General features: G+C 51.6%; 10 protein-coding genes across 10 annotated transcripts; 7 read left to right on the top strand and 3 right to left on the bottom strand.

The window, feature by feature from the left end:
- Positions 1-239: 239 nt before the first annotated feature.
- POX_e07155 (uncharacterized protein) lies at positions 240-1,585 on the top strand (the record flags this gene model as incomplete). The annotated part of the gene is made up of 5 exons (XM_050115964.1): positions 240-274; positions 427-582; positions 708-1,269; positions 1,361-1,492; positions 1,553-1,585. The coding sequence occupies 5 exons, from the start codon at positions 240-242 to the stop codon at positions 1,583-1,585; spliced, it is 918 nt and encodes a 305-aa protein (XP_049968424.1).
- Positions 1,586-2,309: 724 nt separating this feature from the next.
- On the top strand, positions 2,310-2,968 carry POX_e07156 (V-type proton ATPase subunit e; the record flags this gene model as incomplete). The annotated part of the gene is made up of 4 exons (XM_050115965.1): positions 2,310-2,320; positions 2,484-2,567; positions 2,748-2,800; positions 2,889-2,968. 4 exons carry the CDS (start codon positions 2,310-2,312, stop codon positions 2,966-2,968), a joined length of 228 nt encoding a protein of 75 aa, XP_049968425.1.
- A 687-nt stretch (positions 2,969-3,655) lies between these two features.
- Positions 3,656-5,073, bottom strand: POX_e07157 (uncharacterized protein; the record flags this gene model as incomplete). Its single annotated transcript, XM_050115966.1, has 4 exons — positions 3,656-4,353; positions 4,398-4,707; positions 4,769-4,822; positions 4,885-5,073. 4 exons carry the CDS (start codon positions 5,071-5,073, stop codon positions 3,656-3,658), a joined length of 1,251 nt encoding a protein of 416 aa, XP_049968426.1.
- A 533-nt stretch (positions 5,074-5,606) lies between these two features.
- Positions 5,607-7,901, bottom strand: POX_e07158 (Amino-acid acetyltransferase; the record flags this gene model as incomplete). Its single annotated transcript, XM_050115967.1, has 2 exons — positions 5,607-7,529; positions 7,605-7,901. The coding sequence occupies 2 exons, from the start codon at positions 7,899-7,901 to the stop codon at positions 5,607-5,609; spliced, it is 2,220 nt and encodes a 739-aa protein (XP_049968427.1).
- Positions 7,902-10,982: 3,081 nt separating this feature from the next.
- On the top strand, positions 10,983-11,987 carry POX_e07159 (uncharacterized protein; the record flags this gene model as incomplete). The annotated part of the gene is made up of 2 exons (XM_050115968.1): positions 10,983-11,837; positions 11,946-11,987. The coding sequence occupies 2 exons, from the start codon at positions 10,983-10,985 to the stop codon at positions 11,985-11,987; spliced, it is 897 nt and encodes a 298-aa protein (XP_049968428.1).
- Positions 11,988-12,765: 778 nt separating this feature from the next.
- On the top strand, positions 12,766-15,088 carry POX_e07160 (Nucleolar GTP-binding protein 1; the record flags this gene model as incomplete). The annotated part of the gene is made up of 5 exons (XM_050115969.1): positions 12,766-12,786; positions 12,857-12,965; positions 13,102-13,203; positions 13,283-14,970; positions 15,047-15,088. The coding sequence occupies 5 exons, from the start codon at positions 12,766-12,768 to the stop codon at positions 15,086-15,088; spliced, it is 1,962 nt and encodes a 653-aa protein (XP_049968429.1).
- Positions 15,089-16,013: 925 nt separating this feature from the next.
- POX_e07161 (uncharacterized protein) lies at positions 16,014-16,442 on the top strand (the record flags this gene model as incomplete). The annotated part of the gene is made up of 1 exon (XM_050115970.1): positions 16,014-16,442. The coding sequence occupies one exon, from the start codon at positions 16,014-16,016 to the stop codon at positions 16,440-16,442; it is 429 nt and encodes a 142-aa protein (XP_049968430.1).
- Positions 16,443-18,016: 1,574 nt separating this feature from the next.
- POX_e07162 (uncharacterized protein) lies at positions 18,017-18,970 on the top strand (the record flags this gene model as incomplete). Its single annotated transcript, XM_050115971.1, has 2 exons — positions 18,017-18,256; positions 18,338-18,970. The coding sequence occupies 2 exons, from the start codon at positions 18,017-18,019 to the stop codon at positions 18,968-18,970; spliced, it is 873 nt and encodes a 290-aa protein (XP_049968431.1).
- A 490-nt stretch (positions 18,971-19,460) lies between these two features.
- On the bottom strand, positions 19,461-19,775 carry POX_e07163 (uncharacterized protein; the record flags this gene model as incomplete). Its single annotated transcript, XM_050115972.1, has 1 exon — positions 19,461-19,775. The coding sequence occupies one exon, from the start codon at positions 19,773-19,775 to the stop codon at positions 19,461-19,463; it is 315 nt and encodes a 104-aa protein (XP_049968432.1).
- A 5,508-nt stretch (positions 19,776-25,283) lies between these two features.
- Positions 25,284-27,132, top strand: POX_e07164 (Low-affinity glucose transporter HXT1; the record flags this gene model as incomplete). Its single annotated transcript, XM_050115973.1, has 3 exons — positions 25,284-25,491; positions 25,560-25,675; positions 25,774-27,132. 3 exons carry the CDS (start codon positions 25,284-25,286, stop codon positions 27,130-27,132), a joined length of 1,683 nt encoding a protein of 560 aa, XP_049968433.1.
- Between the last annotated feature and the right edge of the window lie 297 nt (positions 27,133-27,429).

Below are 27,429 nucleotides of genomic sequence, written 5' to 3' on the forward strand. Positions count from 1 at the left end.
TTTTCTTTCGCCTTTCTTTCCTCATAATCTTTTCCAATCTGTGTTGATATACAAATGCCAAGCTTCTTCTTATTCCACTACTGTTTTGGTCTCCCACATCAGGGCGGTGTTTGGTGGTGGGGCGATGCGGCGGGAGTCCTCCCGTCTCCGGAGCGGGAGCTGACCATCTGCCTCTCTTGCTTTCCTTAATCTGTACGGTATTTGTGTCCCACTGTTCAAATTCCTCCACTCTTGTAATCATGGATCGAGTGCAGGCTTTCGGCAAGACTTTTAGGTGAGTTCTGGCTATCCTTTGTGGATGATGGTAGGTCCATCAACCGGAATTTCCCCTCCACGCCGGAGGAGCAACCCCTCGTGGCTTGCCGTGCTGGATCACAATCGGAACTGCACTGACGTGTGACACTAACCCCTTACTCGTGTTGACAGCGCGAGCTTCACGCCCTTTGCGCAGCGCACCCAGCAGCTGATCAAGGAGCAACTGGGTCAGGTCGAGGACAAGACCCAACTGCCCGATGAGTACATTGAGCTCGAGAAGCGCGTGGATGCGCTCAAGCTGGTTCACCAGAAGCTGCTCCAGGTGACGTGAGTCTTTGCCCGCAATCCTTAGTATCTTTGGAACCGGAGGGAGCTCTCCATTCTCGTCTCTTCTTTTTTTGGGACCATGGGTCGACATCGCTGACATGGGCGGACCTGGCGCCCACTCCTAGCTCGCAATACTCTAATGAGGCCTACGATTACCCACCCAACATCCGCGAGTCTTTCAACGACTTGGGTCGCACCATCAACGAAAAGGTCAACCTTCTTGCGCAGGCCAGCTCTCCTGCCGAGGCTCAGGCCGCTCTCACTGCGCCCCCAAGCGCCAAACCCCAGCCAAAAACCTTCAATCACGCGATCGCGCGCGCTTCGCTCGCCGGCTCGCAGACCTTGGCGCAGAGCAGCCATGGCGAAGATCCTCTTGCGACTGCTCTGGAGAAATATGCTCTTGCCGAGGAGCGAGTCGGCGAGGCGCGTTTGGCGCAGGATGCGCAGATCCAATCGCGCTTCTTGGCTGGATGGAACACGACGCTGAACACCAACCTGATGTTCGCAGCCAAGGCCCGCAAGAGTGTCGAGAATGCTCGCCTCACGCTGGATTCTATCAAAGCCAGTAAAAAGGCCGCCGCCCACGGTGACCTGGACAACTTGAGCGAAGATGCCCGTCAGGAGATTGAGCAAGCCGAGGACGAGTTTGTTGCCCAGACTGAGGAGGCTGTGAGCGTGATGAAGAATGTAAGTTTTGAGTGTTTTCACCTAGCGCCGTGCTGGAGACACCTCTTGAAAAGACCGTTGACGTAGATTAACCCGCCTTTCCCCATATCAGGTCCTTGATACCCCGGAACCTCTGCGCAACCTTGCCGATCTGATCGCCGCTCAGCTCGAGTTCCACAAGAAGGCATACGAGATCTTGAGCGAACTCGCTCCGTCTGTCGATGCGCTTCAAGTTGAACAGGAGGTAGGCTACTAATAGCTTTGTGCGATTCGATTTCGGGCATACTGACCTGAGTTTTCCCAGGCCAATTACCGCAAGAGCCGCGAAGGCGCGTAAAATTGTCGTTTGTCTGCTGACCTACGTTTCAAGTCTCTGTTATCCATTTTGTTGTCTTTGCTCCACAAATCTTCTCCGTGTCGGCTCCGTTTGTATTCCCATCTTCTTTTCTCTCTTCTCGCAGTAGCAAGGTTCAATCGAAGCGTTTCCAAGAGTATCACTGGATTCTTGTCTGTCCCAACGCAATATCGAGGTTCGACAACAGTTTTGTCTCGTTCACAATCGTAGCGCCCAAAAATTAGTTTCACCCGGGCTCTTTTTGTAATGATTGAGATCTGGCATCAAAGTGACAGGCCTAATATTCCACCTCAATCTCCCATTCGGGCTATCTGGTATGTTTTCCGACATGTGAAGCCGTAGTGAATGCGCAGATGCATCTCGAGGCTCTGTCAGACCGCCCTCGTGCCCCCACGGCAGAATATCCCGCTAGCTCCAGGAGCTCCGACATCCAAAGCCGACGTAACTGAACATCCCTCCAAGCGTCTCTTTCTGCGCCTGCTGCGATCTGGTAAATCTCCTTTCAACGGAGAAACTTGTTACTCTGCCAGATATTTATCCTGAAGCGATTCTCCAACCGGAACGCTGTTGATCCAACACCTTTGATCGTCTCCTCGACTCCGCTACCCGCATCAACAGCGCCTGCTCCCATCACGGGGAATCCGCAATCAATCGAACCTTGGAAGAAAACCGACACTGGGCCCAGCTAGGTCCTGGATAATCCAAAATGGCGAACGGGTATGTGAATTCGTGCAGTGTCTGGGTCCTCTCAGTCTCTGCTACCGGTGGCAGTGGGTTCTAGCGTCAAGCTGGCGATGCCAACCTAACCGTGCGCCCGTATGCACCAGATCAGGTGGAATTACTCAGAAACTGACGCTCTCTGCGCTTGTGTCGCTTTCAGATGGAGTCTTCTCGTTGGTCTCATTGTCATTGTGGCTCTCTCACTAGCTGCGTGGTTCTTTAGCCCCAAGGGCGAAACCCAAACGTATGTGTCCCATGTCTTGTCCCTGTGAAGCTGTTGCGTTGCGTCGAGTTCGCAGAAAGGAAGGGGATACTTCCCAGAATTTCTTGATCTTATTCTCGGCAATAATGCGCTCCACGCTGAAGTTTTTTCCCTTTCTCTTTTCTTTTTTACTAATCTCCTTTTTTTCTCTTCTGAAAATAGTGTCTGGCGCAGCACGCTTATTCTCTCGTTCGTCTCATGTTATTTGATGTGGGGTACGTATATTCCCAACCTTTCTCCTTCAACTCTCGACGGACACAGACTCGGCATACCCAACGGAAACTAATATGTTCCTGAATTTAGCAATTGTCTTTATGGCCCAGTTACATCCCCTCATTGCACCCAAGAGAACCGACATCCGACCCGGTCACTCATCAGAGTAGGCGGAACTTTTGACATTGTTATTTGATGAAGTTTGGAATTTTGGGCTTTCTTGGTTGATTTTATTTTCGTCCGATCGATTTGACGATCACGTCTACAGGCAGACACGTATAGAGGAGATGGGAGAGGGGATCAGTACTTGCAGGGACTGCGACATATGAACATGCGCCAGTCTGTGACAATGAAGTGAACAGGACGGATGTTACTGCCTATGGCATCTCTTTGTTTTGGTTCTCTCGATCAGCCCGGCTCAGCGTGGAGGTAGTTCGAAGAGGAGACTGCTGATTGATCTGATTTCTTGGGGTTTTATCATGTTATATGCACTTGGGTTGCGGGTGTTTTTTTTTTGTTGCTTTCATTCTGTATATCTTGTGATATCAACTATTCCTTCCCCCCCCTCCCTCTTTCTTCCTTCACTGGTGTCAGGTCTGTTCTTTATCAGGTCTCTTATATTCATGGAAAACAGATCTGTGGCGTGAGTGTCTACACACTGATATTGATATATCTTGTAGTGCATTTTCGACTTGGTGGGTATTGAGACGAGACGGGTGGAGGGAATTCTTGCATGATTGTTTCGTCCTCTGCAACGTGGATAGATCAGATCATAATTTTACGCAGGTTCTTAGACTTCGTAACTCTTGAATAGAAACTTTCGAGATTGGAATTCCAACCCCTAAGATCGGTATTTCTCATCCAACCCCAACCGCTCCAAGTATCACTCTTTGAACCGCCCACCTTGCCACTTGCCCTGCGACTGCAACGACCACGGATCGCAAGTAACCACACCCGAGCAGGATGTACAATGCCTCGATATTACTTAAAAGCACGAGATGCGCATCTACCACGCCCAAGGACAGCAACGAAGCGAGCAGGTTAAACAGCCCCGTGAGGTACTGCGTGGGCAAATATGGCCGCAGCAAGACCTCAGCGGAAGCCAGATAAGATTCCAACAGGGAGGGTGACGCAGAGGTATCGCGGGCTGATGAAAGCGCCGCCTTGGAGGCGCCAATCCCCTTACGAACGGCGCTCTGCGGAGCCGAGGGATTAGCAAGACCAGTGTGAATACCGTCTGCACCCCATATCACCAGGAGAATAGGGAACAGCTTCGCGCAACTGCTCACTAGCAGCGCAGTACTAATAGCAGTTGGGCTTGCGGCTGTAGGGGGTGGAAGGGGTCGAATGTTTTGAATAGGCGCCGTGGATACGCGCTGCAACGGAGGGGCGTGCGATGAGCGCTGTGGTAATGAGACTTGCGCCTGGGTCATCGCGGAGAAGGCGTCTTGAGGTGATGTGGTCTCGGTCGAGACACTGGTGTGTAGATTTGGTGTCAACTTCGCGGCGGGTAACCCGAGTGAGCTCAATTGCTGTCCCCCGTTGCTCGCCGACGCTGATGATGGGGATGCACGTATGGTGGGAGTGGGAGGACCGGACGGAAGGGGGTGGTCGTCGTCGTCGTCGAGTCGCCGAGACTGGCTGCACCACTGGGCGGCGGGCAAGTGGCATCGGGGACGGGGGCGCTGTAGCGATGGGACTGCGGGACTAGTAAGGAGGCCAGAACGCGGACAGTAAAGTGATGCGCAAGGGTTGCGATCGCATTGAGTGTCAGGAAAAAGAGGTATTGAACGACGATGGGAGTGCGGGCAATAAAAGTGGTGGCGAGGGAGGGATCTCTCTCGAGACGAGCCCAGGTCAAGTAGACGTCAAACAGCAACAACAGAACTCCAAGCCGAATGATCGATCGCTGCGGAGGGGTTCGATCAGCATTCCATCTCCTGTTCGTGTACTTTATTCATATGCCATACATCGAAGAGGTTGTCGTCTCGTCCGAGCCGATTAAAGAGAAGATGGCGATACACCTTCATCACACAGTCCGTCAGTGTTGGAGATCACCCCTTTGTTGCCACTTGTGTATCCATACCTGGGGCTTGATGAGCACGAGGTCGATAAAAATGACCACAAAATCGTATTCGACATATTTATCGGCGAACCGCTGGCAGCGCGGACACTGGGTCAGTCGGACACCCTTGCCCTGAGAGCGGTCATCCGCACGACTGTAGGCGCTGTACAGGTGCGAGACCGGATACGAGCATTCAATGCAGATTGGCATCGTTTCATGGCGCCATTGAGGGAGTTGGAGAGGTCGAGGTCGAAAGGGAATTCCAAGCGGTGTTGTAGGCCTCGCAGGTTGACTGTGATGGAGATGATGAGCCAGGGCCAGGGGGGCTAGACTCAAGTGGGGAAGTTCACGTCGATTTCTTGGGGGCTGTCGAGTGTCACATGACAAGAACCTATTGCAACAATGTTTATGGTGTTACTATTTTATACTTCTCTACGGTTCCTTTGAAGATTTACTGGAGTACGGAGGTGTACATCCATGGAAATGGTGCATTGGCTCTTCCAGATCGAAGTCTGCCTTAAATATGCAAAATCATACCAACACCCAAAAGTGAGACGGAGAGCATCTGAGCTTGGACACAGATTGCAATAGTGAGCTCAGCCCCCTTGAAAGACAAAAGGTATAGAGATAAAAAAACATCCATCATATAGACGGTTTATTTGTATATGCAAGAAATGACAATTGCCCCTCGACCCCTGTATGTATTGTATGTGCCATCCATATATGCAAGCCCTCCAGCTCACTCAGTCAACAACGTTGCTGTGATCCGCCCAGCTAGGTTGAATATTTCTGCAGACATTTTCATAATCTCGGAACCGTTGAGGATTGTCCACCAACCCAGGTGTGGTCCAAAACATGGTCCAGTTGCTATCGGACAGCTTCCACGTCCCAATGGATCGTTCAAAGTACCACTTGTTCACGGGATTGTCTTTGCGACTTCGCCAGCAGACTCCGTTCGGGAAACAAGTGCGTACCATCGCATTAAAAACCACGTCGGCGACGCCTCCCGCACCCTGGCTGCGCTTGAGTACTGCGAACTTGTCCAGGTAAGGGACCATCCGTGCCGCACTGGCTTCGCTACCATCATCCACCACCCCCGGGGGTGCTTCCCACGTCAAAATTGCACCCCCCTCGTACTCACCGGCAATAATCAGGCCGGCAAGTCGATCATTGACTCGCTCGAGATAATCCCGGACGTCGAGCTTACGTCCGAACGAGTCTTCAATCAGATGCACCAGTCGTGGCAGATCAATGGAGGGGTCATCGAGCTTCAAGCGGGGCTGACTGTGAGCCGTCCACATTTGCACGTAAGGGTTCGGAAGCATAGTCAAGGGCATGCCACGCTTGACGAATGTGGAATGAGAGGAAGGAGCGCTGACAGTGCTGGCGTGGTTGATCGTCTTGCGGCGACCAGGAGGAAGAGATGACGACAGGAGCGGCTTGTCTGTCAAAAGATTGTGAATGAGGGGGTTGCGCTGGCGTCGTGTGCCAACTGCGGATAAATTGGAATTGACCTCTCGAGGACGAGCGGACTTGGCAACTTCATAGGGAGAGGTAATAATCCCGGAAGAAGTGGAAGGGAGCATTGCCAGTGTTTGCTGTGATAGCCGGAGATTGTCAAGATGTCCGTCCAGCACCTGACCTACGGTGTGAGGCGAGTGGTGAAGCTTGGAGATCGACTCCTCACCCGAAAATTCAAGTGCAGACTTTGTTTCCGGATGAACTGGGCCACGGGCTGCCCCGGCAAACATGCGTTGCGCGGCAGACAACTCTGTCGCAATGTCTTCGAATTCTTGCTCCATGTTGATAAAAACATGTGATTCCTGCGGGCCGCGGAAAGCGGGAATGCCTCCAGACGGATGCAGTAAGATGACCCGGTCCACAGAGACTTCTCGCTGGAGTGCATTCACTTTTTCTGCAGTGACAGTCGGGTCTTCGTCCGGGGAAGAAGTCATTGACAGGCCCGCGAACTCCCTAGTGAGAGTCAAGATTGCCTCATTCGCAGACACTGGGATGGCCCGCGGAGTCTCGTCACTGTACGCAATTGGTGTAATGACCACCACATGTCCGTCCCGCAGAGGCCGTAAAAGTCTCTGTCGCGAAGTAACGGTCATCAAGCCCGGATCCGTTTCGGAGAGGGAAAGAATTGAATCGAGGCAGAAAGATTTAGAGTCCGGCTGTGCATCCACGGCGTTGGCAAGTCGTGTGGCTTGCTCACTTGCAACCGATCGCATTTGTGCATTTTCATCCTTGTTCCAGCCCGGATCAACCACAACACAGCAAGCCATTCCAAGACGCACCAATTGTGAAAGGGTCTTTGCCACACCGTCCACCGTCTCATTGTCCAGTTCTTGCGGGGTACTCAGCTTGATCAGAGCTAGATTCAGCTGTCCAGATGCCCCTTGTTCTCGAGAAACGGGAGTCTTCTCCTGCCGAAAGACTGGTGTGTCGTGTACCGCTCTGGGCGCATCATAAAACGATCCGGAATTGACTTCGGACGATGAGGAAGGATCCTGCGTAGATTTCGGCCCGTGCGTGTGAGATATCGAGGTCGTTGTTCGATTTGAGAGTGCATCTTCCTTCGCAGCGGTGGCCTTCAACCGCGACAGGTACGACTTTGCTTCACGTTTGGTTGACGCTGAGCTTAGCAAGCTAAGGAAGAACTCCTGACATCCGACCACATAGCACTCATTAGCGTGCGCTTATCCGAACAACCCACACATCTTCTCCATAGAAAATACCTTGTCCAGCATCTTTTCCTTGGCTCGACGGCCCAGTCGATCTCCATTGTCACTGGTGTTTGATGACTCGGCCACCTGCTGCGAGGCCGCATTAATTGGTCGAGGTTGCGCCGGGCGTCGCAAAGCCGGTCCGTGACTGCGCGCTACATGTTGCTGGATAGGGGAAATTTGCTCAGTTATTCGATGTTCTGTTCCGAGTATGGGGTCATCTTGTTTCAAGAACGCATGGGAGTGTGTGTGTACCTTGGTGAGCGAGGCCGGAACCGCCCAAGGCCGGGAAAATGTTCGGGAGCTCATTGTCGATCAGCGACCGCGCACGCAGTCGGCGAGAAGCGAGCGAACCATACAGCTCGTTCAAGGCGAGAATTCGAATTCGGGAAAGACACCAAAGAGTCACGAGAAAAATAATAGGAGTCCCCAGTCCACGAGGGCTTTTTTAAATTCACTCAGGTCCCACGGAAATCAAGGCCGCATGACACATCCGCGGTACAGATTCACCGCCTGCATCGTCAGACGGAGGGATTTGCGCTCTCCGCTCGTGGTGGTGCGGGTCCGAGAGATGTGCATATACATCCTGTCAGACTCGGCTGACGAACTATCGGTCGTGATTCGAACCGAATATTATACTCATTTGGCCTTTTTTCTGTTATCAATTCCAGGCCATCCAGATAGCGTTCCGGCCCATGTATCTACCCCTGTAGAGACCTGTCCATCAGTATGACTCTATTGCAGTAAGGCTTTCGGTACATGGGGTTGGGCTGGGGTACAGGAACGAGTGTACGAAGTTCCGCCTTATCTCCGCTGCCGACTGGCTGTACCTTCTTGACGCTTCAACTTTGCCGTTCGGCCGCTCTTCGGCCCCGGCATTGGCTTCCGCCTCGGGCTCCCAGCAGTCTGACGTCGGTCGGCGAGGGTCTCGGGCTGCGGAAAGAAGATCCCAGAGGCTGAGGTGAGCAATGAAGCATAGGTGATGTTTCATTTATGATTTTGTATCTCTGACCATGGCCAAAGGTCGTGTGGTCAAGTGTCGCAACCATGCCACGTTCATATTGAATACGTGCTCGGTGGGTTGCGGGAATTATGAAAGCTTCTTGCTACTCATGTCACATGGAAAGAGGTCGGTTGAAGCCTGTGTTTGAACCACATGAGCAGACATTTCCACTCTGGAGACGATAGGCTCTTCGCTCGCCCACTCACCTGACCATGAAAATTGGTTCCTTCCTATGTCCTTTAGATTGAAACTTTGCTCATGCCGTGAATCGAACCCACAGCCTTGGTGCTCCCATACAAACTTTCTCGATGCTCGCTCTCGCCCCGTCGATGCTCGGGAATAGCATCACGATGCTAGCTCCGGGAAGGGTCAATTTTCAACCCACCTATGCATAACGCCCCTGCTTTTGAAATGAAAATGCAAAGCTTTCCAGCTTTGAAGTTCCTTGAAAAAAAAAATCAGAAAAAAAAGTCCGCGGCTAGTAATGACTATCCGACTTCCCACCCACCCAGCTTCTCGCAAGCACAACCAGCCGTATGGGCTCCACAGAGTTTGCTTCCCTGCCCATCACCAACCACCAGGTGGTTGTGCCAGTCTTTCCATCTTGTGGTCCTCCCACTTGGGGGTCTCGTCCGACAAGACTACGGTACTTGCGAGGCTTGATAGCATAAACTATCCCTCCATCATAAGCCATCATTTACTAGATCTTGACAACACATTATACCGCAAAGGCCTCCTCGGCAGCAGTCAATCCGCGTGAACTCCATAACCACCAAAAACAACACCAGGGGTATTTCTGGCAATCTCTAGGTACCTTTTTCCATCGCTTGGATACCTTCTCTCTCTGACCACATTTTATATGACGTTTCTTGCTACCTTTGAGGTTCTGCTAGAGCAGCACCCACCCTGATTGTCGTAAAACAACAGAAGAGCAATCCCAAAACAGAAAGTCGTTTCTTGTTGCAAATGTGTGATTATCCGAGCCCACCACCGACTACCTCGAATTGATGGACAAGACATCCTTATACCAAAGAGTCAAGGGTACTTGGCCGTAAACCAGTGTCATGTACTATGTTGGGTCAGTAGCCCCGTGAGCCTATCAGTCTTTGTCTCTGTAGGTCCATCCCGACACTGTAACGTAACACCGGCGCACCTCAATATGTCCTCCCACCAGATGCGCGCCATGTGGGATCCGAGGGATCTGGGGTAGCCCGAAAGAGAGATTCTAGAAATTCTCCAGATCGACACTTGACTGGCCAACTCAAAAATGGAGACCCCCGCATCTTGGGATCCATCCCTCTCGTAACTTTATGCTGCCTGCTTTCAAGCCCAAGTCGACTGCTGGCTCTTGTCCACCGCGGGATGCAGGTAGAACTGACTCGGTATGGACTCTCTGTCGTCCTGGATTGGCCATGTCTTCCAAGGAGTACGCAGCTACAAACTCGTGATTTTTGGGCCACCAGACTTGGGGCCATCGCAACCAAGCAGACAGGCAAGCGGTGACGAGGGTGGTCTTTGCCGTTGAACATTCTTCTGAAAAATACCCGAGCGATGAGATCCATGCGGCATAAGCTTACTAGGGAGGAGAAATCAATCTGTTGGCTTGGGACAGTCGTATCTGCGAGGTACCAGCAAAGGTCCGAGCAACTGGTGGGTTGGTACGCAAGAAAGAGGAGAAGCCGGGGGGTGTGGTATCGCTAGTGTCACCCGTCCAATCCATGTCTGCGCCACCCTTGCTCTTCCACGCTCTGCATTATGTTCAGGACTTTTAATCCTTGACATCGGCGGGGATTTTACGCATCTTGTAGAGAACCGAACTACATCTACGTCAATGCGATCATTTTCTGCTTTGTTTCTTTTCTCCGTGTAGGAAGGGTGAAAAAAAATCAAGTCAAGATTGGAGATGCTCCATATCTCCAGCCCCATCCGGGCGCCCGCCACCGCCGCTCTCTCCTTGCGTTCCCGCACATTTGCCCCCTCCAGTCAGAAATTCTGATTGCCTTTTGAAGAGAGTGAAAACTTTGTCCCGAAGAACGAGAACCCGCACCAGAAGAGGCCCACCGTTTCCAACTTCAACATCGTTGAAATTGCTTTGGGTTCACCTCAGGCAACCAAGCAATTAAAGTCAATTGCGCCTCTCTGAATTGGTCAGCGTTAGACTGCGAGTACGTTTGGGCTGTCCACTCAGACCCCCACCGGTCTAGACTGCATCACCCCTCCTGTCCCCGATCGACGCCACCTTGCTGGGTCCCCTTGCAGGAAAAATCGAAAAGCGCAACGTGCGAGTCGGTTCGGTTCACCTCAAACGCGCGACCTGATTCTTGGTCTTGTGATCACTCCATACCTAGGACTTTGGATCGCCAAGTATCAACTGTCGACCGACCAAAATGTCGAATTTGCGTGAGCATTCGTCAGAGTCCATGTCAGGCCCAGACACCTCGGGCTTGAAGCCGTTATCCAATGCCAACGATGACGACTTCCATTCCTTGTCCAGCACCAACAATCACGACCTGGCTCAGATCCTCGACCGTGCCGGCATCTCCATCACGGGTGGGGGATTCCCTCTCGATGATCCCGAGGACGATGATGAGGTAGATGAGGACTATGTTGCGGTCGACCAAGACGACGCGAATGACTACCCTTACTGGTACCGACGGCCACCAACTCACCACCGCACCAAGCTGGACGAACTCCACCCATTTGTACAACTCCTTTCCGCCTCGAACGTGGAGGATTGTGTCGCAGTGGAAAATGCCTTCCCGGAGCCAGAGCGCTGTTCGCGTGAGAAATTCATCTACCGCTTGACGCGCTGTCCGGAACTCAGCCTCGGCTTGTTCACATTGCCCGTCCTTGACGAGAACCAGCCCAAACCCCGTCCCACCTTGGTCGGACACATCATCGCAACCCGCACCAGTGAGCCTTTGGTGACGGACCGCGCGATGCGGCTACCCAAGGACTGGCACTCACAGCGCTGGACCTTTGAAGACAATCAGGCCGTCGGACACGAGGAGGGTGGCAGCACCATTGCAATTCACTCGCTCGCAGTGCTCCCGGAGCATCAAGGAAAGCAGGTCGGCAGCACTTTGCTCAAGTCTTACATCCACCGGATCCGGGAAGCCCAGATTGCCGAGCGCATCGCGATCATTGCCCACGAGCACCTGGTGCCTTTCTACGAGTCATTCGGATTTGAGTCGCGTGGTCCCAGCAAGTGTCAATTTGGCGGAGGTGGCTGGGTGGATTTGGTAAGTTGCTGAACTCGAGATGGCGGACCCAGCCTGCTTTTACTCTTTCTCATCATCTGGAGAGCGCCTTGTTGGAACGACTTCAAACTAACGTACACGCTTTACTAGGTCTTGGAGTTTGGCAACGATGGCAACGAGGAAATGAATTGATACGAAAAAAAAAACAAACCGGATATTATTTGACATGATTGTGAATGTCTGTTGACTTTTCTCCTCTACCCACTTTTGCGACTCGACCCATCTCTTCCGCTATTATCTGTACTTTGTCTGTCCTGCTCGCCTTTCTTCTCGTCCTATGCGTCAACATGCGCTGTACCTGGTTATCGGTATTGGTCTTTAGGGGATTCCAAAGGGATCCGGAGTTAACTGAATCTTCCTTTTGAAGGTGGGTGGTTCATGAGGACCATTGTCATGAGTGAAGGAAAAAGAGGGCTGGGAAGGTTCCCTCAATCTTCAAGTGTGTAATATAGTTCAAATGCGATGTCGATGAGTAGCAAGACGGTCTATTCCCTCCCTCGCCACACATACTGTAGATTGTCCAATATGCAAATTATCCTGAGCCATATTCGGTCACCTGCTTGACAAATGTAATCGACTGGTCTTTTGGGCGTATCAGCGCCGTTCCTTTGACTCCGGCACGAATCCGGAAGAAGACCCGACACATGACCCGATACGGTTTGTCTGGTCTTGTCCATCTATGGCGGAACAGCAATGCCAGGAGAGCGCCCATCCGTCCAGCCAGGAACGAGGCTAAGTTTAAAAGTGGCTCGGTTACCACGCCCAATCCAGGTCCCCGCATTTCCTTGCCGCCCGGCAGAAAAATGTCCGCCAAACAATTTTTTCCCATGGAGCGACTGGTCTGAATCCCTCATCAACTTGGCCACTTTAGAGTCAATATACCTCCTTGGCTTGACTCCTGTGGATCATCATGAAGACGACGTGGAAAGACGTGTGTACTTCCCATTCCTGTGCCTGAGCGTCTCACCGAGCGTTTCTCACTGACCATTCTCCATCGCTAGATTGCGCCTGTGCCTACCAGCCAGGAATTTCTGGACATTGTCCTGAGTCGCACTCAGAGACAGTTGCCCACTCAAATTCGTGCTGGATTCAAGATCAGTCGTATTCGAGGTATGGAAATCCCATGACTCTACGGTCATTATACCGGTCGGACGTTGCGAGAAACGATCGCAGGCAACACGAAAATCAGATGGGTTATCGATAAAGACTGTGCGGCTAATCGCGATTTTTTTTTTCACCGCTGCAGGTTTCTACACCCGTAAGGTCAAGTACACCCAGGAAACTTTCTGTGAGAAGTTCCAGGCGATCCTTGATGGATTCCCTCGCCTGCAAGACATTCACCCATTCCGTAAGTGTTCTTTTTGCTCCCTCTTTTGCCCCTGCGCCGCCCGACTGCAAATCCAACGCATGTGCTAATCTACCCGCAGACAAGGATTTGATGAACACGCTGTACGATGCCGACCACTTCCGTATTGCCCTTGGCCAGGTCTCCACTGCCAAGCACCTGATTGAGAGTGTCTCCCGCGACTATGTCCGTCTGATCAAATATGCCCAATCACTTTTCCAGTGCAAGCAGCTCAAACGTGCTGCGCTCGGTCGCATGGCCACCATTTGCCGCCGTCTGAAGGACCCCCTGGTCTACCTGGAGCAGGTCCGCCAGCACTTGGGTCGTCTCCCCTCCATTGACCCCAATACCCGTACTCTCCTCATTTGCGGTTACCCCAATGTCGGCAAGTCCAGCTTCCTGCGCAGCATCACTCGTGCCGATGTCGACGTTCAGCCATATGCCTTCACCACCAAGTCATTGTTTGTCGGCCACTTCGACTACAAATACCTGCGCTTCCAAGCCATCGATACCCCCGGTATCCTGGACCACCCGCTCGAGGAGATGAACACTATTGAAATGCAGTCAATCACAGCCGTTGCTCATTTGCGCTCTGCCATTCTTTACTTTATGGATTTGTCCGAGCAGTGCGGATACTCCGTCACCGACCAGATCAAGCTTTTCCACAGTATCAAGCCTCTGTTCGCCAACAAGATCGTCTACATCGTGGTGAACAAGATTGATGTTCGCCGCCCGGAGGATTTGGATCCCGAGCAGCAAGCCGAGCTCCAGGAGATTCTCAAGTCTGGAGATGTCGAGATGCTCCAGGTTTCTTGCACCACCACCGAGGGTGTCACCGCCGTGAAGAACGCTGCATGTGACAAGTTGCTTGCCGAGCGTGTGTCTCAGAAGCTGAAGTCGGGTTCCAACAGCGCCGGTACCCCCGGTGGCCGTCTCGGCGACGTTTTGGCTCGTATTCACGTCGCTCAGCCCATGGGAGGTGTTACGCGTGAGACTTTCATCCCCGAGGCCGTCAAGAACCTCCAGAAGTACGACAAGAACGACCCGAACCGCCGGAAGCTCGAGCGCGATCTGGAGGAGGAGAATGGCGGTGCTGGTGTTTACAGCTTCGACATGCAGCGTGACTACACCCTTGCCAACTCGGAGTGGAACCACGACAAGATTCCCGAGGTGTGGAACGGCAAGAACATCTATGACTTTGTGGACCCCGACATCGAGAAGAAGCTGGCTGCTCTCGAGGAAGAGGAGGAGAAGCTGGAAGCTGACGGCTACTACGAGTCTGACGAGAGCGTTGAAGATGCCGAGGATGCCGATACCCGCATGAAGGCGGACCTGATCCGCGAGAAGCGCACTCTGATGCGCAATGACGCTAAGATGCGCAAGTCGCTGAAGAATCGCGCCCAGATTCCTCGCTCTGCCAAGGCCAAGAAGCTCTCCGAGATGGAGCGCGGCCTCGACTCCGCTGGCTACGACGTCGATGCTGCTGGCTCTCGTGCTCGTTCCCAGAGCCAAGTCCGCGGTCGTCCTCTTACCCGCGGCGAGCCTGAGGATGATGCCATGGATCTGGATGATCCTCACAAGGCCCTGGCCCGTGCTAAGAGCCGTGCCCGTAGCCAGGCCGCGACTGACCGTCGTAATGATGGTGTGGTTGATGAGACTGCTCGTACCAAGGCCGACCGCCTGCACAAGCTGGGTCAGAAGAAGATGAACCGCATGGCCCGACAGGGTGAGGCTGATCGTCACACCACCGTCTCGCTGGCGAAGCACTTGGTATGTTTACAGACTCGACCGCAGTGTACCCTTTTCCATTTTGACTGCCAGATCACTAATCTCTTATCTCCTACAGGTCGCCGGCAAGCGTGGTATCGGCAAGAACCAGCGTCGTTAAGATTCTACTGCTTAATCATCCTCAGAATTACAATGGGGCTCAGGTTTCTTTCTCTCTCCGTACTGGGTGCACAAAGGTGTTTGGCGTTGTATTCCCATTCCCACTTCTTTCATCCTTTTTCTTTGTTACCTTCCTGTCGCGAGCCTGGGCCGCGGGGGGAATTATCCACACCCGGCATCTGTGCTCACATGCCCGTCGTGCCAGTGTCATTGGACGGGCCGTGGATCGAAGGTCTCACAGCTTATACGACGTCGCTGGGGGTTAAGTCATTCATGTTGATTGATCTTTCTCTCCGTCACGAGGACCCGAAAAGTCTTGAATTAGACATGATGAATTCTGCATATATCAATACAGATGTCCCTTTTCATGGAAAGGATCTCGTTTGCCAAGATTCGTAGTTTTTTTCCGCCCATCTTTGGGGGACTTTCTTTGTAGCCTCGGTGTTGAGCGAACACAACTGGGTTGACTCCCGAGCAGTAAGGGAATCGTTAATGCTCTTTGACCGGTGAATGAGCTGAAAGACGTAAGGTTGGTATCCTCGACCGCTTCCTAGTGCTATGCTAAACTTGTTGCTTCTTCTTTTCTAGTTGCTGCCCACGAAAACACAAAGGCAGATTCTATTGTTAGCATCCATGATAATCTACCCTGTCATCTTTGAGCCCTTCTCCGTCTCATTCTGACCCAGTCATCCGACGAGTCCCTATTAAACCCTCGTAGATTCTTTTTCATCCTTACCTCCATTCCCTCTTTCCGATCCACAACGATCAATATCTAACCCCCTGTCAGACCAGGCTCAAAAATCCAGCAGCCTCTTTACACACACAGTACGTTCAACCTACCTCACTTCTCCAATGTAAACAGCAGAAACATCCCGCCTACTCCACACACACACACACACAGTGAGATCAAAGTCCTCCCCACCAAAATGCCCTCCCAAATCGACCAATCCCTCTATCAAATCTGGCTCACCAGCTGCGTCACCCAGTCCCCCAATCAACCCGTCCACTGGATCATTCTCCTCGTCCACCCAGGCTCAGATCACTGCACCTGGTATCACTCCGTGGTCGATACAAGAGGTCGCATTCAATACCGCATGATGATCGAACCGAACAAACGTTTCGACAGCCCAAGTTTCTGCTGCAAGTACTATCTAGGCACCATTCCTGTGGAACTTGGCATCGAGGTGAGTCGACAGGCGAATCGAATTCCACCGCAGAACTGTCAGTACTGGGCGTTGTATTTGATTCTGAGGCTGGAGAGACGGCGGATCCTGCCGAGGGGGAGTTTTGATGCGTGGAGTGGTTCGATTACGGAGTTGTGGGGGGATCAGGGGGCGGGGGATTTGAGGCATTAGGGTCTAGGGGGGAGATTTGCAGTGTAAGAGAGAGGGAGAGAATGGGAAAGGTGTGTTTATTGTTGGGTGTTTATTGGGATTTGTCTTGTTTTTAGAAAATTTTGGTTTGGGTTGGATGGTGTATGGAATGAGGACTTTGCGTTGATTGAGGAGCTGGATTCTTAGCTTTGGAAGAGAGTAGATGGGATTTGGGTGTATATGTAGGTAGGCAGCCGGGTTCATCCCAGATAATTGATACGAGTATTCTTCATTTCTTCCACTCGTATACATGAAGCGTTGTCCATTTCATACTCGCTGCAGTAAGAGCGCATTCAGATCTCTCGGTGATTCAATCAGTGTATGATTGTTGACTGGAGAGGCGATGAACACAGGATATAACTAACGATGATGAGACAAATTTATCATAGTCTCGAGCTTGCGCCGTAGTGAGGTGGCTGCTTTCCTCTGCCCGCCATCAATATGATGTTGGGGTGCCAGTCACACTGAATTATCCGAATGCAAGCAAGATGGAGGTAATCGAGAGATCGGTATTATTGAATAATGGTAGCCTGAAATGCAACCTTTGATAGGACGTGAGACGTCCTTCCTGAATCGATCTCATCAATTCGCCATAAAGGCGGTCGCAGGCGGCGAAGGCCTAACCGCTTCTCATCTCCACACCCTCTCCAGATTCTGGTCCCTCGATGATCATCTCAACCTGTTGTAGACAGGCCGTAACGTATACAACCGCAAGTCGCATCGCCATGTGTCTTGATGCATTTACACCGGATAGCACAAAAACTCAGTCAATATCCTCTACCCCAAACTCAATTCGTCGCCTGCATAGACTTCGAGCCGGACTCTAGGGTGCTCGATCCATGATCCACACCCGGAAAAGAGAACCAGCCACGGAAGAATTCGCATCGGAGGAAAGTGATTGTCCGTCATTTGTCCGACTGGTTCCCCGGATGAACTCACTACGGAGCTGCCAATTCCAGCGTGTGTCTGAGGAGTCAGTGGTCTCGAGCAACTCTCGAGTCGTGGAGTCACTGATTAAGTCTTCACTTCTCCCTTCACCCCCACCCTTGGCAGTGTAGCAGCACCGCACTGTTCAGTGGAGTTTCTCCCCCGGATTCGCTTAGATCAGGCCGACCGGCTGAATCCAATCAAGGCCCGTCCATTTCCCCAGTTTCAGCCGAGTGGGAGCCATGGTGCCCGCATGGGGGCCCATGTCCCGGCCAAACATTTGAGCGCCGTTGAAGGATCGTTCGTGGATGGTCCAAGTTTCATTCCCCCGAGCTCGTGATACGACTCTAGGTTTGTCGCTCAGGGTGATTCCCGACCGAGCTCTGTAGCAAAGGCGACTTCTTCTTCCTCCTTTCACTCCCACGCTCGAGGCACTCTTTGGTGATCGACTGGGCCTTAGCAAGCTGCGCGCGTGCGTGAGATCCTGTCGCCGTGCAGGTCACATCCCTGACCGTGGCCGAAACGTTGACTCATGACTTGATCGATCCATTCGGGCCGCCCTCCGCATTCTGACCTCGATCCATGCTCAATCTGCCACTGCCAATAATGGGCCGTTCCGCACGATCGAAATGGAAGTCCCTGCATATTTTGAACTGAGCTGGTCAATCCTCAGCACTATCGGCCTGTTCTTGACCGTGGCGGGAATTTGGGCAACTGTCATCACTCGGCTGTCACCGCTGCACCTCGTGCCGATCATCGTTTCTGTCGCCTGTACTATCGCCAACGGTCTTTGCTACTTTGCTTTTTACACGCGCAAGCCTGTTCAGCAGCGAGTCGCCGCCAGCGTTTTCGCCGATACTTTCTGGCTGGTACGTGGTCGTTGATACATTCCCTACCCCTGTCAACAACTCTCTGATATAGAAAAACTCACACGTTATGGCAATCGATAGATTCAAGAAGCCGGTCTATCCTTTTATAGCTATCAAATCCTCATCCACACTCTGAAAGGCCGTGCATCCCTCATCTTCCGTACCATCTTCTGGTCTCTCATGACCTGTATTATCGCACTTCGCATCACAATCGCCGTCACTCGCGCAGTTGAATTAGCAGCCAATCAACCCTTCCAAACCCGCATCGACTATCTACACCTCGGCTATTTTACCGCCATCGCTCTCGTCGAGACAAGCAGCGCTACCTTTCTGATTCGCCTGCTCCACGACGCCTACGGCACATCACCCTGGAGCTCCCCCACCCGAGGTGTTTTCCGTCATCTACTACAGTCCACCGAAATTCGTCTCGCCAGTCTCAGCTGTATCGGCATCCTGCGTGCTGTCACATACTCATTACAGACGACCGGGCAATCTGCGACGACGGTTGCGGGAGAGCTTGACCGGTTTGCCTATACTCTGGAATGCCTATTTCCCACTGTGATGATCATTGATATACTCGCCTCGAAGCGCTTTCAATTCGATGGACACAGCGCCTTGCACTGTAGTGATCCGCTCGAAGAGCAGCGTGAATGGGCCGGCCACCAACCACCGCAGCCTCCGCCATGGGCAGAAATGTCCCCGCGTGGTTCATAGCTTGGAGCCAATGCACCGAGAGCTTTTTTGTAAAGTATCTGAAGTGTCAATCTTTCCATGATTATTCGAGCGCAGAATCAGTCTCGAAAAGGAAAAGGATTCGAAGGTCCCCAACGAGCTGCGCAAGGAAGCGTGTTATCGTGAGCAGCTTCGGGTTCATGCAGGCATCCTAGATCAAGTCCCTTGCGGACCCTCAGTCTCGGTATCACTGGCTGTGATGGCTATGCACATAAGACCCATTGGGTCATATGGAGATCTAGGCATTCCACCGATGGCCATTTCCCGTGCAAGTACAGTGCTGCAAGTGATTGGCCTACTGTCCCCTTGACGCCGAGGAGGCAAAGAAGCCGAGCGGCCATCTTGAGTTCATCGGTAATCAGAGCAAGCAAATTGAGAAACAAGAGGAGAAGGCAGCTACGCACGAGAGATAGCGGAGGCGAAGAGCCCAAGAGCACGTGTGCTGGTTGTGGATCTAACCAACGACCATGTGTCATTGGCAGACACCGCCCAGGGCTCGTTTCACAATCTCTGGTTGGATTAGTATCCATTTCATTGCATTTTCATCAGAGATGAAGAAAGTCTCCGCAACGTCCATGAATACTCGAGGCGATGTGTTGATCCTGGGTACATTCAAACTTGGAACATCACCTGTGGCATGACCAGCAATTGAAGCTTTGAAGAAAGTCTGATATGCAAGCATGGATGACATCTCAACCACGTTGACAAGCCCCATTCCCAGTCCATCTGAACTAAGCTGTCCAACTGACAGTATGATGACAAAACCCCCGTCTGGTCTGTACGGCATTTTTATATGCGCTGGAATGGCTGTGCTACCTTCGTGATTGGCAAGGCTTCGAATCAGACAATAGATCATGAAATACTAGTTGCCTTGGCAGGATTCTGAGCATCGTGGATTTTGAATCTCGCAAAGCCGGGATGGGAAAAAAAGCCCACCGACTGACTGCCCAATTTGTCGTTCCTGTGGGTTTTTGGCCATTAATGATCCACCCAGGTAGTAGATAAGAAGATATCACCAGGCACATCTAGCCCAATGAGCCTGAAGATTACCATGTGGTTCAATTTTCCAGAATTACACAACATGGGAATGATGTCACGTTGCTCTACGACTATGCGGTATATTTGCCGTCCTTTCTCGGATGGGTCCTCTTCGTCAACCGTTGGTAACCTTACCTGGCATGATGTTCTCAGGCACGGAAATAACCAACACCAGTCGATCCGTGCACGGTTCCTGTCATCCATTCTGCATGCGTAGTCATCCAGGCCATCCGGGACTCACTCTACGGCCATGCATCCATCTGTAGGTGTTTCCGAGTCCCTACCACTCCACACTGAACTAGACGGGACGACTCTGGTCTAGTACAGCTTCGGTCCAGTCTCTCCGGGGATTCCACTTTCTGTCCGCTTCTCAAACGAGGAATCATGGGGCTGGGATGGGCATTAGGACGTTGTAGCGTTGACGGAACGGGCATATTCATCGTTCTTTATAAATCAGAAATTTGGAATTGTGAAACATTCTTGCAATGTGCATGAGCCCTAAGGCTGTGAGCCATAATTTTTTTCTTCCCCATTTATAAGCTCTGCCTTGGACTGGTTTGGTTTTAAATTGCTTATACAACTGTCCCTACTACCAAAGGGTACTTGACGGATCTGACCTGTTTTTTATATTCCCCTTGCGTGGATTCGAGACCAAGACTCGCTGGGACAATCATGGCAATTTTTCCAATTTGCACTTGTGGTGCTGCGTCAATGATCTTAATTTGACAATCTCTCTCTCCCTCTCTCTCTCATTTCTTATATTACGTGGTTATCTTATTTCTATCCAGACTGGTTATAAGCAGATATCTCGATGTCCCGTCGACATCTGATGTTCCAGCTAGATACAACCATCCCACAGTATATTCATGGCTAATACTATGCACCAAAAAGTAGAACGGAAAAGGTGAGCCCTCCTATGTTGACAGCACGGCCGAATCCAGGTGCCGATGCTGATTGGTAAAATAGAGTAAGGTAGTCTGTCCAGTGGAGCGCTCTTCTTTGTGGAATTGAGAGTTTTTTTCTTTCATTCTTTTTTTTCACACCGGGACTTCCCTAGAGCTCCGTGGGCACAGAGTCTAGTTCAGGTACGGCCTGAGACTGTCGGTGTATGACAGCCACTACAGTACATAACGGACTATGGCCCCTAGGTTTGAGATCAAATCAGAGCGAAGCTCTTCCCGAAGCAAGAGCATAATCGAGTTTCCTGTACGCTTGATCGATCAAAAAAATAATGGTACTGCGATTCCTTCATGTCATCGTGGCGTCGAAGTTTGAGGGTATTCCATTCCCATCTTGTCCAGACTGGATGGGCGGTCCATTACATTGTACTTGTGGTGGTACGTAGCTTATCATTTCTCCCGCGGTTGAGCCTTGCACTTTTCTCTCCCACTACCCCTTTGTATGTAGCCCTGAGCCAATTAAAAGTATGTACTTATGCAGAACGTGGTATTGTCTCTGCACCAAGATACCGGGAACTGTGGAACTGCCCATCAAGTCCTGAGCATCCCAAATTGTCATCACCCTTGTTTTCCTTGCCCAACTCTTTATACCACTTGGTCAAATGCTGTGATACGTGATGGTACGACTTGAATGGCTGTCCCAAGCACATAAATTTGATTTATCTACCTAGAGGTGTGCCGTCAGATATGTAGGTACCACCTAGGTACCAAAATCTGGCATGCCGAGCGCGGTCTCGTTCCTGCTCAACTTTGCTCGGCCCTGATTTGTTTGAAAAGATCGGAAAGACTTACCGAAATCAGATGTATCTACAAGCTGCCTGTGTATGCAGAAATCAATCTTGCGGGATCCGGTACGCGAAGTTTGAAGAAAATACGGTTGACTCTCACTCTCAAGCTGCAGGGGCCGTCACACCTAACATCTTCCCACCGCATGGAGGTACAAATACGGGGGCTGGTGTGCAGATAAGTGGCATGTTGGTGGCCTAGAGTGAGCAATTGCCTCGAGTCCGGCCGATTCTCCTGAAGTAACTCAAAATTTGCAGACGGGACTCGTAGTCTGAACGACCGAGTGTTTTGCTCCTAATTCAATTTTTTTTTTTTTTATCTTTTTATCTTTTTTTAATCAAATTTCTCCAAACTATCCTCCAACTTTCCATTTGTTATCCCGTACATGGGGTTGCATAGTGAGATGGCGCCTTCAAGATCCTAACGCATGAGTCCTTCTTGTTCTGTTTCCCGCTCACAACGATCTACGTGACTGAATTGCCCTACATGCGCATCTTCGTGGATGCTTAAGTAAGAAATAGTTGCTCCGAAAAAACGGCGTCTGCAAATCCTTTCGTGTATATTCGTTTGACAGTCGACCCTAGTGGAAGGGACGAAATGCGGCCCGGACGGTCCTGGCCATGATTCAGCCCTCTGGACCTATTTTCAGGTCCCAGGGGGCGCCGCCACCGAATTCGGAAGGTACTCAGTGTCGAACTAAATCATGTCCTCCCCGATGAGTCTGACCGATCTCTTGACTTTGAATTCCGTTCAAATTAGCGAAGTTTTACTGTATTACATTACGCTTTTCATTTCCAACGAGAAGTGGGGCCTGTTTACATTGAACGGGCCCTCTGACGGACCGATAGGGCCTGTGTTCTACGAAAACTCAGAGCCAGAGCCAGTGTCAGAGCCAGGGCGAACCAGCCCCTGCTTGGGTATCCATTCTCAGTGCAACACCTTGTCAGCGATCATCGCAGATCAGACACAGCGCCGCTGCTGCTGCTGTCGCACGATAAGCGATTCTCTGCCATCATTGGACGGGCTGTACAGAATGCCATGCATGCTCTACCACCTTGGCATTGGCCCAGACCACAGCAACGGAGACGGTGGTTCCACCAGCGGTGTTGCGCCCCTTTTTCCAGGATGGTGTGATGCGTTGTGTGTTCCTTGATTGATGTCCGAGTGGTGGGCTGATGGACTGGGCCAGCTTCAGAAAATTTTCATTCCCCTGGTGGCTCCACCGTCGATCGCGGAAAGCGCTCGGTCAAAGTGGACCTCATGGAAAGTGTGAGGATCGATGGTTTCGCCGAAGATTTTCTCTGCTGGACCCGCCGAGCCCGACTGATCCCGTGTTCGGCATGCCGAGTGCGAGTGTCGTGAGAATTTTTACAGCGTACCCTCTCCGGCCGAATCGCATACGATGAGAATCACGCATCGTCTTGAGAAGACTCTGGTTATCATCCGAACTTAATAGAGACATCTCACATATGAACATGAAAACTCCGACGATGACTGTACGCCCAGCACACCACCCAAAATCAGGAGATCGGGTCTGGTCGGGATCTTGCATTATGCAAGGTCCCGAGTCGGCTCGGCAAAGTCGGGATGGCCAGGGGCCGAAAGAGAGCATTCCAAGACTCGGTGTGCCGAATAGGGCCACAAGTGGATAACGCCGCAGTCTCGAGCTTCTCAACAGATCGCAAGTCTTTGACGGGAGTCCACGGGAGACGCCCGAGGACAGGCCGGTGGCTTCACCGAGAGTGGGTCGGGTGGATCGACAGATGCGCAGTCAGATTCTGAATGAAAATTCCACCGATATCTGCACCGTTGCTAATTTCCATTTTTGATGTCTCTTGAGCTTCACAAACGATGAAGATCCTCCATCAGATTTTGGTATATAAGTGATCACAGCTCCCAGGAACCGTCAGGTCGAGAGACAGGAACTTGTCCCTCTCAATTGATGATGATGTCGATGACGCAGGTCCGGTCCCTCGGCGATCGTCATCACCGCAACGCTAGACCCGGGCACTATTCTATTTCCGGCCAAGAGTCCACGAAGGGCCCACTAGGCGTCAATCAAGAAAAAAAAGTGTAAAGTATTGAATGTACCTACACAGAAAGTCTCTGCGACTCGCATTTGTGGCAAATCCACTATACCTGGATTCGAAAACGAATGTGGAACGGAATCATTACACAGAAGAAGTCTGCCAGGAAACCCCCTCCCCCTCCCCTCCTGCTTGTTGGTTTCTTTTATTCTGAGCAGAGAGGCAGTGAGCCAGTCTGTAGATTTGAACCGTGAAAAATGTGTAATCCCACTTGGTTTAGTAGCCTTTATAGAGATTGACCTGATATAATCGCTGTTGATAGGTACTCATTCATTGCGCATCGGATAGGGACAGGGCGCTTGATTCAGCCGTCAGTGACAAAGTTTCATTAATACAAAATATGACTCGCATGGTAGACCACTCGAGAACTCGTCATGCCATTATTATTTGCCAAGTTTTGGGGCTTCTGGTCTCAAATAAAAAATCCCTCGTCATTGACTTTGGTTTGTATGCAACTGTCAAGTGCAGTTCTCTGGTCCTCTCGTGACATTCCTGTTTCAGTCGCTCGGGCTCGGTTCCAGTGCCGACTGAATCGCGTAATTTTCTAGAAGGTGGCAAAGAAGCTCGGCTCGAGGCATCGCCTGTTCCGTCCTCTCGTATGTGGATTTTGGACGGCTCGGAGATCGGGCCAAATGGTAGTGCATTTCCGTTGGGGGAAATCTCGCTGTCATGGTTTGGTGTCCCTGTGTGAATGACGTCTTTGTGTGAAGTGTGAATACACACTGTAGCATCGTTTATTTTTTTTTTCTTTGACGGGACTAAGAGGAATCTCAGCAGTTTCCCCTGAGATGTCTGTCCGGGGAAAAGAGTTATCTCGTGAGGGTGCGTCCCTTTTCAGTAGTTATACTTCACAATCTCAGGCCCTAGGGATAGCGAGAATGCTCATTCCTTGTCTATCAGATACTTGTAGGACTGTTTAGAAACCAAAGCTACAGTACTGTAATTTGCTGCACCTCGAAACCAGGCCATTACCTATTCATCGTGACCCTTTTCTGTTCTGCCTCACGTGGACGTGCGGATTTTGACCTGGCACCCACGAGATCCCCAAAGTGTTTCCTTCTCCACCCTTTCGTTCTCCACCCCAAAAACGCCCTCCAAACCGTGTGGACTATGGAGAATACTGCGCTTGCCCGTGGAGGGAAGCGTGAAATTTCCTTCTGCCCCATTATTCTCGTAATGTGGGACTCAAGATCCGGGCCCCCGTTGTTCTCTGCCATGGTACCCCAAGTTGGATGTCGGGTCTCCGTGTGACGCTCTTATCCTATTTATTCACATCATTCTCCCCCCCAAGTACCCTGCCCCTTTTCTTTTTCTTTCGTATCCTCCCTGACTCTCTGTCACGAGAACTTCCTGAACTTTCCTTTTTCTCTCTTCCCTTCTTGAGTTGGTTCGGAACAACACCTCTCGGGGCGAGTCTCTCTCAAGATGGGTATCATGAACATGATGGGCCGGTCCAAGGCCGGCGAGGAGTCCCAATTCTCCTCCCAAACGGCTACTCCTGCCCGAGCTGATTCGACGGTGGAGAAGAACAACGGCCTCATCGATGATAGTCCGGTCAAGTACTTGACCTGGCGTTCATTCATCCTCGGTCTGTGTGTCTCCATGGGTGGTTTCATTTTCGGTTACTCTACTGGTAAGCCTCACTCTTGTGCTACGTGCATCGAACCTTCCCTCGGTCATGGTAAGCTGACTCGGCCGTAGGTCAAATCTCGGGTTTCACCACCATGATTGACTTCAAGACGCGTTTCGCCGAATACCACGCTGCCACCGATGAATATGTCTTCAGCAATGTCCGTAACGGTCTCATTGTCGGTCTGGTATGTCTTACTTCCCTCATTCCATGCAATCACCTTGAAGACAGTCAAATTCAAAAAAAGAAAATGTGAATGTGACCTAACCCATCTTCTTATGGCAGCTCTCCATCGGTACTATGATCGGCGCCTTGGTGGCCGCCCCCATCGCTGACCGCATCGGCCGTAAATTCTCCATCTCCTTCTGGGCTCTCATCAACATGGTCGGAATCGTTGTGCAGATCGCTACCACCGACAAGTGGTACCAGATTGCTCTGGGTCGTTGGGTCATGGGTCTGGGTGTTGGTGCCTTGTCCAGCGTGGTCCCCATGTACCAGTCCGAGTCTGCTCCTCGCCAGGTCCGTGGTGCCATGGTCAGTGCTTTCCAGCTGTTCGTCGCCTTCGGTATCTTCATTTCCTACATCATCAACTTCGGTACCGAGCGCATCAATTCCACTGCATCTTGGCGTATCACCATGGGTATCGGCTTTGCCTGGCCCCTGATCTTGGGTATCGGTACCCTGTTCCTGCCCGAGTCGCCCCGCTATGCCTACCGTCACGGACGTGTTGAGGAGGCCCGCCAGGTCATGGCTAAGCTCTACGGTGTCCCTCCCAACCACCGCGTCGTGGCCCAGGAGATGACCGACATGAAGAACAAGCTTGAGGAGGAGCTCGCTGCCGGCAAGGCTGCTTGGCACGAGGTCTTCACTGGCCCTCGCATGCTCTACCGTACCATTCTCGGTGTTGGTCTCCAGTCTCTGCAGCAGCTGACCGGTGCCAACTTCATCTTCTACTACGGTACCTCCATCTTCCAAGGTGTGGGTCTGAGCAACTCGTACGTCACTCAGATCATTCTGGGTGCCGTCAACTTTGGTATGACCCTGCCCGGTTTGTACATCGTCGAGCACTACGGACGCCGCAAGTGTCTGATGGCTGGAGCTGCTTGGATGTTCGTCTGCTTCCTGATCTGGGCTTCTGTCGGTCACTCGGTTCTTCACGTCGACCCTACTTCGCACCCCGCCGGTGTCGCCATGATCGTCTTCACCTGTTTCTTCATCGTCGGCTTCGCCACCACCTGGGGTCCCATCGTCTGGGCTATCTGCGGTGAAATGTATCCCTTCCGTTACCGTGCTACCTGCATGGGTATCGCCACTGCCGCCAACTGGACCTGGAACTTCCTCATCTCCTTCTTCACCCCATTCATCTCCAGTGCCATCGATTTCCGCTACGGTTACGTCTTTGCTGCTTGCTGTTTTGCCGCTATCTGGGTTGTCTTCTTCTTTGTCTGCGAGACCAAGGGCCGCACTCTCGAGGAGGTTGACTCCATGTACGTCCTGCACGTCAAGCCCTGGAAGTCTGCTACCTGGGAGGCTCCCGATGGCATCGTCGACGAGATGCACGCTCCCCCATCCGAGCGTCAGGCCAAGGAGGGTGCCGAGGAGCACCAGCACCACGATGAGCCCACCGAGATTCGGGAACAGTAGATCTGTTGCCACGTGTGATGTTTTTGTTTCTTCTTGCATGCATTATCAGCCATTTGTTTTGCGGGGAAAAAGTTGAGGCCGACTGGCTATGGTCCTTTTTCATGTTTTCCTTTTTTTTTGTCTTCCTTCCCTCGTGTGACGAAGACTCACTACTCTTACCTCATGTATACTAGTTTTTAACACCTTGCTACGAAGCTTTGGGTTGGGTCCCTATGACCCCAGGATATGGCTATTGAACCATACCACAAATTGAGGATTATCATTTTAATTTTCTTTCATTCTTACTCCACACTCTAC

Source organism: Penicillium oxalicum, chromosome V, assembly GCF_001723175.1.
Source record: "Penicillium oxalicum strain HP7-1 chromosome V, whole genome shotgun sequence".
Lineage (NCBI taxonomy): Eukaryota > Fungi > Ascomycota > Eurotiomycetes > Eurotiales > Aspergillaceae > Penicillium > Penicillium oxalicum.